General features: G+C 37.5%; 1 protein-coding gene across 2 annotated transcripts in view; it reads left to right on the top strand.

Moving 5' to 3' along the window:
- Positions 1 to 11,751, top strand: part of BDP1 (B double prime 1, subunit of RNA polymerase III transcription initiation factor IIIB) — an 86,218-nt gene that overhangs the window by 55,630 nt on the left and 18,837 nt on the right. For both annotated transcript variants that reach the window (XM_010853572.1, XM_010853571.1), the window contains exons 27-32: positions 2,108 to 2,144; positions 2,618 to 2,713; positions 4,423 to 4,651; positions 5,135 to 5,295; positions 7,751 to 7,901; positions 9,864 to 10,044. In XM_010853572.1, the coding sequence (XP_010851874.1) occupies positions 2,108 to 2,144; positions 2,618 to 2,713; positions 4,423 to 4,651; positions 5,135 to 5,295; positions 7,751 to 7,901; positions 9,864 to 10,044 (855 nt within the window). The remainder of the gene's footprint in view (positions 1 to 2,107; positions 2,145 to 2,617; positions 2,714 to 4,422; positions 4,652 to 5,134; positions 5,296 to 7,750; positions 7,902 to 9,863; positions 10,045 to 11,751) is intronic.

The raw sequence follows: 11,751 nt of genomic DNA, 5'->3' as shown, positions 1-11,751 counted from the left end.
AGGGACTCTCAAGAGTCTTCTCCAACACCACAGTTCAAAAGCATCAATTCTTCGGCACTCAGCTTTCTTCACAGTCCAACTCTCACATTCATACATGACCACTGGAAAAACCACAGCCTTGACTAGATGGACTTTTGTTGGCAAAGTAACGTCTCTGCTTTTGAATATGCTATCTAGGTTGGTCATAACTTTCCTTCCAAGGAGTAAGCGTCTTTTAATTTCCTGGCTGCAGTCACCATTTGCAGTGATTTTGGAGCCCCCAAAAATAAAGTCTGACAGTTTCCACTGTTTCCCCATCTATTTCCCATGAAGTGATGGGACCGGATGCCATGATCTTATTTTTCTGAATGTTGAGCTTTAAGCCAACTTTTTCACTCTCCTCTTTCACTCTCATCAAGAGGCTCTTTAGTTCCTCTTCACTTTCTGCCTTAAGGGTGGTGTCATCTGCATATCTGAGGTTATTGATATTTCTCCCAGCAATCTTGATTCCAGCTTGTGCTTCTTCCAGCCCAGCGTTTCTCATGATGTACTTTGCATGTAAGTTAAATAAGCAGGGTGACAATATCCAGCCTTGACGTACTCCTTTTCCTATTTGGAACCAGTCTGTTGTTCCATGTCCAGTTTGATGTTAGCTCTGGATTTTTCATAGGTGCCCTTTTCCAAATTGAAAAGTTCCATTCTGTTCCTACTTTGTGTTAAGTGTTTTATCATGAAAGACTGTTGGAATTTGTCATATGCTCTTTCTGCACCTCTTGAGATGATCATCTAATTATTATCTTTTATTATATTGATATGATGTAACACATTGATTTGATTTTTGGATGTTAAACCGAAAAATTGCATCCCTGGGATAAATTCTTCTTAGTTATGGCATATAATTTTTTTATGTTGTTGGATTCAATTTGCTAGTATTTTATGGAGGATTTTTTTTGTCCATATTCATAATAGATACTAGTCTATTATCTATGATAATCTGGTACCAAATTTTTTGTGATATCAGGAACTGAAAGCCCTCCAGCTGTGGCCCACAGGGAGAAAGGTCCCAGTTTTCTTGGCTGCAGCAGTCTGAGGTAGAGTTTCTGCCTCACTGAGTTGAAAGGAGGGAGAGAACAGTCTTAGTTCAAATAGGATGGACTTTCACTTTTGTTACTGAATTTTCAACAGTTTTTCAAACATATGAGCATCTTATGCCTTTAAGATCTAGAGGCTTTAAATGGTGGCTCTTTAATAAATGTTGCCAGTTTCATTGGGGAGAGGGCCAGCAGAGCTCCTCATGTTGCCATGCTGGGCATAAATCCTGTAACTACTTCTCTCTCTCTCTTTTTTTTAAATTTTAATGCATTATTTATTTATTTAAATAATTACTTAATTTATTTTGGCTGTGCTAGGTCTTCGCTGCTGCACTGACTTTTCTCTAGTTGCAGAGAGCAGGGGCTACTCTAGTTGCGGTGTGCAGATTTCTTATTTTGGTGGCTTCTCTTGTTGGACAGTAGGGGCTCTAGGGCCTCTGGGCTTCAGTGGTTGCAGAATGTGGGCTCAATAGTTGTGGCTCCCAGGCTCTGGAGCACAGGCTCAGTAGTTGCAGGGCATAGGCTTAGTTGTTCACGGCCTGTGGGATCTTCCTGGATCAGAGATTGAATCCAAGTCTCCTGCATTGGCAGATTGATTCTTTACCACTGAGCCATCAGAGAAGCCCCTATACGTTCTTAATTTGCTAAAAGTTTTTAAAGTTTGAAGCCAACTAGTAGTATAAAGAATTCATGATATTCTTCCGACCTTGGTTTCCATTGGGTCAAAACTAGTAGCAGGTATGACCAAAGTTGAAGGATTATGAAAGTGAATAAGAAAGGCAGATGCTTGTTACATATGACTGCAGTTAAAATTTGCATATAAGGAAAAGGTAAAAGAAGGAGCAAGAGTTGAAAATATTTGACTGTTAAACTCCATTTCTGTTGTTTTATGAAATGTTATAAATAATTATAAATTTCTACTCCATTGTAACCACAGGCACTGAAAGACCTGTAAAATGTAGTGCTTTTTGATATACAGAACATGTATTTGGGAAAATACATAAGATATTATTAATGGTTTTCTTTTGCTGTTTTAGGAAATGACCGTAGGTGGACATTCCCAAGCTGAAACAGGTAACTGTTAATAAGGAAACTGCTAAAAATTCTTGGTTAACCCCAACAAGCACAGTGATTTAGCAGTGGTGATAGTAAATGAGTCAGTTTGCTGAAAAGTTGAAGGAGAAGATTTAGCAGGTGAATGTATTATTTCTAGGAGAAACTTGGATTCTTGGAATGCTGGTTTAGAGAGTGATTAACTGTTTAATAAAGGAGTATGTATTTTCTCTGATAATGCACAGATGTGAATATTTCCTTTGAAGCTATTGAGTTATTTAATGGGAAGGAGGCATTTTCAGTGGGTTAAAGTCAACAGTTGTTACTTTCTTTATTTGTAGTATATAAACTGAATGAAACACTACCCTGGTAAGGGGTTAGTGGTATGGAAACTTGTTAATAGAGGGTAAACATCTACATTGAAATTCTTTTCTAAAGAAACAAACTTAATTTTCCAGATTCATTCTTCTATTAATGTTGGTTTGGTTTTTCAGAAAGTACCAACGATGGGAGCACTGAAGCTGCCATAACCCTACTGACTATGGGAGATCTGGTGCTGCAGTCAGAGATTAGCCCAGAACAGAGTGATGGTAAGAATAAAAGAGAAGTCCTAACAAAAGAAGAAACCTTTAAAATCCAGTGTTTAAGAGATTATACTCATATTTGAATATTAAGTGACTATCTGCCTTTTTATATTTGAAGTTAGTGTCACTTTGTTATTTTTCTAGAAAAGGTAATATGTATGTATATGATCCCTGGGTTGGGAAGCTCCCCTGGAGGAGGGCATGGCAGCCCGTTCCAGTATTTTTGCCGGGAGAATCCCCATAGACAGAGGAGCCTGGCAGACTACAGTCCATGGAGTCGCAAAAAAGTCAGACACAACTGAGCGATTAAACACACACACGCACACACACACACGTATTGATCCATCCTACCTACTTGACCCTCCAAATGTAGTGGCCTCCATTTTCACGTAGTGCACTGGGTTTACTAAGGATAATAGGTATTCGTGGAATAGTTAATCTGCTGAATCCTCTACCTTTATCAATACCAATAAGTATCATTGGTCAGCTAAGTTCATTGATCACTGATCACTCTGTGAATGTTTCTTTGGCAGAGAAGCTGCTGCTTTAGATAGACGTCTCAATTCCATGACAGTCAAATACAGTGTGGAGGATAGTAGCAGTCACAGAGATTATTTAGACTATTACGTTAGTCTAAATATGTGTCAGCCAAGACTTTGAGTATTTTATTTTAGCCTGTGGTCTTTACTGTCAAAGTACCTTCTACTTTGTGTGTGTGTGTGTGTGTGTATGCGCACAGGCGCGTGCGCTCAGTCATGTCCAACTCTTTGTGACCCCGTGGACTATAGCCCGCCAGGCTCCTATGCCCATGGAATTTTCCAGGGAAGAATACTGGAGTAGGTAGCCTTTTCCTACTTCCCAGGGATCTAACCTGCATCTCTTGGATTGACAGGTGGATTCTTTTCCCCTGTGCCCCCTGGGAAGCCTGCCTTCTACTTTAAGTATATTAAATAGATAATTATGTTAATTATGCTGCTGTTAATTATTTTAACTGCAGGTTACTCCTGACGAGTAACCTGCCATTGAAGTGTCATCCTTCTAGGCCTATAACTGTATAATTATCAGGGAAGTCTCTTGATTTGTGTTCCCTGTAGGACCCCTTTTTCAATGGGAAAGTATTGCATTGCAACCTGTCACAAATGTCTAGCACGTAAAATACTGGTTTTAAAAAATCGTAAATAAGGATAATCCTGTCTTGAAATTCATCTGAGGTTATATAGTTACTGAAAGTAACAAAAGGATTTATTTATAATAACAAAGTTTCAGTCTGTAAGAATTATTAAACTTAGAACATGTCAAGTTGCTATCATGAGATATGAGGTCATAAATTTAAACTTGGAACCAGAAAGAGCATACTTTAAAAATAATACAGATATTTAGTTTCTCAAATGTGTTTTACCCATTTTATCATTCCTTCAGTCCTGTCCTTAATGAATTTAATAAATCTTTAACACATTGTTTACTCAAAAAAAAAATATTAGGGACTTCCTTGGTGGTCCAGTGATTAAAACTGTGCTTCCACTGCAGGGGATACGGATTTAGTCCCTGGTTAGGGAACTAAGATCCAACATGTTGTGCAGTGTGGTGGTGGCCGCACTCCCCTGCAAAAAAAAAAAATTAAAAAAAAAAAAAAAATTGGCAGTTGCTGCATGTTGAAGGATTTATTTGGACATCTATTTGTGTCAATTTTAATTTTCTGTTTTTTTCTGCAATAGGAATATGTATACTTCCTGATGCTCATTCAATCGATCAAAGCCATATTCCTTTTAGCCCAGATAATGTAAATCTCAAAACTGTTCATGAATGTCAGGAACCTTCTTCATCTGTCCATAGTACATCTCCATCAGTAGAAGAAAACAAGATTGTATTGGATGTGGATAAACAGAACACTAAAGAAGAAATTGGTTTGACAGAAGAAGTAAAGGAAAATACTATATCATCCAGGTTTATTTTGCTTTATTAAACTATTACTGTTTTTTGAGCTTTACAAAATAAATTACAGTGTTCAATTTATAAATATATATAAACCAACCATCAACTTGGCTAATACCTTTGAGTAATAATTAATTAAATGTAAAGTGGGCAGTGCTAGTTTTTCACCCTTTAAAAGTAAGGATTAGCTGATTTTGATTTTAGTTTAATGGTTTACATATTAAAATTAACCACAGTGCATGTTTTAAGCTTTAAAGAAACCGTCCTATGTAAATATAGTTCCCGTTTTACAGACCTGGTCCAGATTCTCTTCTTTTCTCAAAGCTTTTAGATATTTCTACCATGTAATAATTTTAGCATTAAGATATAAACACCCTAGATGATGTAGCTCCTGAGAAGATGGCATTTAACTGTACCAGTGCTGGATAGAGGGAATCAATGTGAGAGAGAGACTTTTTCCACAGTTGATCAGTTTCTCTTCTCACCTGTTTCTAGGACTACAACTTCTGAAGTGACCAATAATTTGAGAAAGAGAAGTAGATTTGCCAAGCCCAAGCCAAATCTTAAGAAGATTTTAGGGACCAAGAGATTTGGTGCTCATCAGAAAGTTCCTAGTTTGTTTGTAACTAAAGGAGAAGAAGTGGAAATTCAAAGAGGTAAACTTTATTGTTCCCTTAAAAGTTACAAAATTACTTTGTCACAAGAAATTTTATTGTCATTTCAAATGGGATATTCAGTTGTTGCAATTATTTTAACCTGACTATTAAAAAGTTAAAACATACAGAAAGTAGAATGAGCTATAAAATACCCATAAATCCACCAACTAGTTTCAGTAGTTATTACCCTTTCACTATATTTACTTGATCGAATTTTCTCTTTGTGTATATATATATATGTATGTGTGTATATATATATATATATATTTCTCTGTGTCTGTTTATATGTCAGTACTCAAGCATACATCTCTTAGGCATACATGCATGTGGCAGAAAACAAGACGGTACCCAAAAGGGAAAATTTTTTTAAACCCCCTCCTTTCTTGGTTTCCCAGTCCCCTAATCCCATTTCCAGTATCAGTTTTTATTATGGACTTCCAGGAATGTTTTCGAGAAGGCAATGGCACCCCACTCCAGTACTCTTGCCTGGAAAATCCAATAGATGGAGGAGCCTGGTGGGCTGCAGTCCATGGAGTCGCTAAGAGTTGGACACGACCGAGCGACTTCACTTTCACTTTTCACTTTCATGCATTGGAGAAGGAAATGGCAACCCACTCCATTGTTCTTGCCTGGAGAATCCCAGGGACTGGGGAGGCTGGTGGGCTGACGTCTGTGGGGTCGCACAGAGTTGGACACAACTGAAGTGACTTAGCAGCAGCAGCAGGAATGTTTTATCCACATGAGGATCTAAATAAGGGTGTATGTATATACACACATACACACATATATGTACACACATGTATATTCCTTTCAGCAAGAACAAAAATATATGCATATTATATCTACTGTCCAGCATTTCTTGAAGGTGGTGGTTTTGTTGAGATAACTCATATACCATAGAATTCACCATTTAAAGTGTACAATTTGGGAATCCCCTGGCAGTCCAGTGGTTAGGACTGCATGCTTCCACTGCATGGGTTCAATCCCTGGTTAGGGAATTAAAATCCCACAAGCTGCGCTGCGTGTACCCCCCGACCCCCTGCCAAAAAAAAAAGTACAGTTCAGTGGTTAGTATATTCACCTTTTGGATTTTATAAATAATGCTGCTAAGAACATTCATTTATGTGTTTGTGTGGGCTTGTGCTTTTATTTCTCTTGGGTTTATGCCTACAAGTGGAATTGTTGGGTAATCTTTTGAGATACTGCCAAACTTTCAAATACAGCTACACCATTTTATATTTCCGCCAACATTCAGTGAGGGTATCAATTTCTTTGTATCCACCCAAACCTTTGTTAGTATTTGTCTCTTTGAGTATAGCTATCTTAGTGGGTGTGAAGTCCTATCTTGGTGGTTTTGATTTGCATTTTATTTCCCTTTTAACTAATGATGTTGAGTATCTTTTTATGTGCTTATTTGCATATCTTCTTTAGAAAAACGTCTCTCAAGATCCATGCTCATTTTAGAATTGAGTTGGTTTTCATTATTGAGTTCTTTATGTTAGTGCATTCCATTTTTAAAGATTGAAAAAAATATTTAAATTTAAATTTTTAATTATTTAAATTTTAAATAGTGAAAAAACATCTTTCCATATGATTGCATAGTGCTCTTGTTCCATTTTTTCAATTTAATTTATTCAGTTTTTTCAATGGCCTTACTATATTGTGACTTACATGTTGAACCCTAGTCCCACTTCCTTTTGCATCTGCCCTTCTTGTCAAGGTCTCAACCCCTTAGGGTACTAGTGGGAGCAGGAAAAGCAGTGGTAGGCTGCCTAGATTGTATTCAGTCCTCTCCATATGTAGAGGATCTGAATATTTAGCATCATTTTCCCCCTGTTTGGGGGTTCCTGGTTTCTGATATTTCTTTTGAGCCAGCAGTGCCTGTGATTCAGTTAGTAAATTCATTTCTTTGGCTTGAGCAGTACCCAGAAGATCCAGTGTGCAGGGTCCAGTTACCTCTTTATAGTGACATCATTGTCTTCCTATTTGTGACATTATTCTTTACAGATCAGCTCTCTCCCCAACACTTCCCCTAGGGTGGACAGCCAGACTTCATGAGTACCTACCTCTAAACCTCTTTGTATGTGTGTTTCTGATTATACTGCTGTTATAATAAAGTAGAAATATAGTTGTTGGTGATGGACAGGGAAGCCTGGTGTGCTACAGTCCATGGGGTCTCAAAGAGTCAGACATGACTGAGTGACTGAACTGAGCTAATAATTGTTGTGGCTGCCAGGAGTGAAATAGGTGCAATGCAGATTCATTAATTATCTCATTTACGATAAAAAGTGTAACTGGCCCAGACCACCTTTCTGCCACTTGAAAAAGCTTGCTTTTTGGATTAAGAGAAGTTTGGAAGAGCCACTGTATGGTAATCTTTGAAAAAAGAATATATTTCTAATTTTGACTTTACTATTTTATAAAGTCTATGTTTTAAATGTGTTTTTTATTTAAGAAACTGAGAAAAATGCTTCTCAAGAAACAGCATTAGAAGATAAAAACCTTGGGTCAGTTACAGCAACAGAGAGTACAGAGCAGAGCAAGGTGGCATCTGTACATGGTATTGAAGAGACCAGTATTTCACAAGAAACACACCTAACTGAAAGGTAAGAGAGGAAAGATGTTCTGGGATTTGCTTCATATTCTGGGTCAACTTTGACCATAAGCGGTAGCTGTGAAAATTTGTTCTATTGCATTTAGTATGTCTTTTTTTTTTTTTTTTAATTGGAGGCTAATTACTTTACAATATTGTATTGGTTTTGCCATACATCAACATGAATCTGCCACAGGTGTACCCGTGTTCCCTATTCCATCCCTCTGGGTCGTCCCAGTGCACCAGCCCCAAGCATCCCGTATCCTGCATCGAACCTGGACTGGCAATTCGTTTCATATATGATATTATACATAGTTCAATGCCGTTCTCCCAAATCATCCCACCCTCGCCCTCTCCCACAGAGTCCAAAAGACTGTCTATACATCTGTGTCTCTTTTGCTGTCTCGCATACAGGGTTATCATCACCATCTTTCTAAATTCCAGATATATGCGTTAGTATACTGTATTGGTGTTTTTCTTTCTGGCTTACTTCACTCTGTATAATAGGCTCCAGTTTCATCCACCTCATTAGAACTGATTCAAATGAATTCTTTTTAATGGCTGAGTAATACTCCATTGTGTATATGTACCACAGCTTTCTTATCCGTTCGTCTGCTGATGGGCATCTAGGTTGCTTCCATGTCCTGGCTATTGTAAACAGCGCTGCAAGGAACATTGGGGTACTCCTTTCTCTTTCAGTTCTGGTTTCCTCAGTGTGTATGCCCAGCAATGGGATTGCTAGGTCATAAGGCAGTTCTATTTCCAGTTTTTTAAGGAATCTCCACACTGTTCTCCATAGTGGCTGTACTAGTTTGCATTCCCACCAACAGTGTAAGATTTATTGCTTGTAGACTTTTGGATCACAGCCATTCTGACTGGCGTAAAATGGTACCTCATTGTAGTTTTGATTTGTATTTCTCTGATAATGAGTGATGTTGAGCATCTTTTCACGTGTTTGTTAGCCATCTGTATGTCTTCTTTGGAGAAATGTCTAGTTCTTTGGCCCATTTTTGATTGGTTCGTTTATTTTTCTGGAATTGAGCTGCAGGAGTTGCTTGTATATTTTTGAGATTAGTTGTTTGTCAGTTACTTCATTTGCTATTATTTTCTCCCATTTTGTAGGCTGTCTTTTCACCTTGCTTATAGTTTCCTTTGTTGTGTAGAAGCTTTTAATTTTAATTAGGTCCCATTTGTTTATTTTTGCTTTTATTTCCAATATTCTGGGAGGTGGGTCATAGAGGATCCTGATGTGATGTATGTCGGAGAGTGTTTTGCCTATGTTCTCTAGGAGTTTTATAGTTTCTGGTCTTAGGTTTAGATCTTTAATCCATTTTGAGTTTATTTTTGTGTATGGTGTTAGAAAGTGTTCTAGTTTCATTCTTTTACACGTGGTTGACCAGTTTTCTCAGCACCACTTGTTAAAGAGATTGTCTTTAATCCATTGTATATTCTTGCCTCCTTTGTCAAAGATAAGGTGTCCATATGTGCATGGATTTATCTCTGGGCTTTCTATTTTGTTCCATTGATCTGTATTTCTGTCTTTGTGCCAGTACCATACTGTCTTGATGACTGTGGCTTTGTAGTAGAGCCTGAAGTCAGGCAGTTTGATTCCTCCCGTTCCATTCTTCTTTCTCAAGATTGCTTTGGCTATTCGAGGTTTTTTTTATTTCCATACAAATTGTGAAATTGTTTGTTCTAGCTCTGTGAAAAATACCGTTGGTAGCTTGATAGGGATTGCGTTGAATCTATAGATTGCTTTGGGGTAGTATACTCATTTTCATTATATTGATTCTTCTGATCCATGAACATGGTATATTTCTCCATCTATTAGTGTCCTCTTTGATTTCTTTCACTGCATGTAGTATGTCTTAAAAGTTGGAAAACCATTAAATGAGATGAACCTTGACATACCAGCTCTAAATATTATTCTGTGGCTGTCTCCTTGATTTCAGATATATACTAACCTGTCTTTCAGAGGTGAAGATCAAGAACGGAGATCTGAAGAAGTTCCGATATCATCAGTTGCTCCAGCTGTTTATTCTGAGTCAGGGCCCCATACATGTGGTTTGGGCATGGGTCTTGGTGAGAGTTCTGTTGAAGAGCCTCTGGGAAAGGACTTTAATGGAGACCCTGTGCTTACACTAAATGTGCCAAAGGTAAAAGGATGTAAAATATAACAGGGAGTGGCTAGCTAGTTCTAATTTACGCACAATAAATTTCACCCTTTTTAGAGTATAATTTAACAAATTTTGATAAACATGTATCATTATATAACTGATACATAAAAAACATATATCATTATATAACTGATACATAAACAATTCCATCACTTTCAAAATTTTCCAGTGTCCTTTTTTAGTCACTCCTCCTCTCCACCCCCAGCTTCTGACAGCGACTAATCTTTTCTTCTTTCCCTATAATTTTCCTTTTCTGAGAATGTATGTGGTAGAATTTTTATTGAGTGTGTTTTTAGTCTCTGGAACATAGAGATAAAATAACCAATGGCTAGCTTTGTGTACAAGTTTTAAAAAAGGAAGTGTTTTATACAGAGAGAATTCTTGCTTCAAGTTCCTGTAGTTATTCTAATGTGCATCCAGCTCTGAGCAAATCCTTAATCTGGAAGAACAAGTATGAATTAGCCCGGTGAAGGGAGAGGAACGTGGATGAAGAACAAGTGTGAAACAGCATGACATGCTCTGGGACTATATAAATAGTTTTGAGTGGAATATAAATGAAAAAAGTGCTTAGAGATGAAGTTAGGCAGCCTGGGGACGTATCATAAAAGGAGTTTTTATGGCTTGCTAAGGAGTTTGGGTTATATCCAAAGTTACTGAATTTTCCCCTACTGCCCAATTTTTTTAATTTTTACTTTTTATTTGGAAATAATTTCAAGTTTAGAGAACAGTTGCCAGAATCTGACATAGAAATCTGTTAACATTTTGCCTCATTTGCATGCATTCCTGGCTATAAACATTACTTTCTCTGTGGGTTGCTGTCCATCTTGGTAGATACTTTAAAAAAAACTAAACCATTTGAAAGCAAGCTATAGACATGAGCCTTCACCCACAAATACTCCACAGTTTCTATAAGACCAGGGACGTTTCCTTACAGAGAAATGATAGTACTATTATCACACTCAGTTCCAGTCAAGCCTTTTACGTTATTTAGCTGTCGTTTCTTTTTACTCTTATAATCTAGAGTTGTCCTCCTACTCTTTTTCCTCTTTTGTGTACTTGACGTTTTAGAAGAGTCCAAGCTAGTGTGCAATCTGGATTTCTTTTATTGCTTCCTCATTGTAGACTCAAGTTATGTGTCTTTTGGCAAGAGTTACTATAGAGGTGATGTTTTACTCTTGTGTTGCAGTCCATGGGGTTTCTAAGAGTCGGACACGACTGGGCGACTGAGCTGAACTGATCATATCAGGGGACACATAATGTCAGTTTATCCCCTTATTGGTGATACTAACTGATCTCTGGGGTAGAATGGTACCCACCAGATTTCTCTGTTAAAATAGCACCTTTTCCATTTAGTAATTTAGTTTGCATTGATGATTCTTGCCTGAATCAATTAACTGACATTGTTGGTTGCAAAATGAAAGTTTTAAGATCTTAAGCAGTGGAGAATTATAATTGGAATTGTATTTTAGAGAAACGGTGTTTACAGTTTTGTGGAAAACAGATTGGATGGGGCCATGCTGGAGGCAGAGACCAGTTTGCTTCTGTATACATGTCACCTCCTAGTGGTGCGGTAGCTGCTGAGATGGGGATAGAGAGAAGGTTGAGCGGTTTGTGTCTCCCTTTTCTATTACTTCAAAAATCGTTTCATATTCTACACATACTTAACAACTTATTTATAATTCCTTT

This window comes from Bison bison, unplaced genomic scaffold, assembly GCF_000754665.1.
Source record: "Bison bison bison isolate TAMUID 2011002044 unplaced genomic scaffold, Bison_UMD1.0 scf7180017864329, whole genome shotgun sequence".
In the NCBI taxonomy this organism is placed as follows: Eukaryota; Metazoa; Chordata; class Mammalia; order Artiodactyla; family Bovidae; genus Bison; species Bison bison.
Note: the sequence above shows the minus strand (reverse complement) of the source record. Positions and strands in the feature narration are given on the sequence as shown.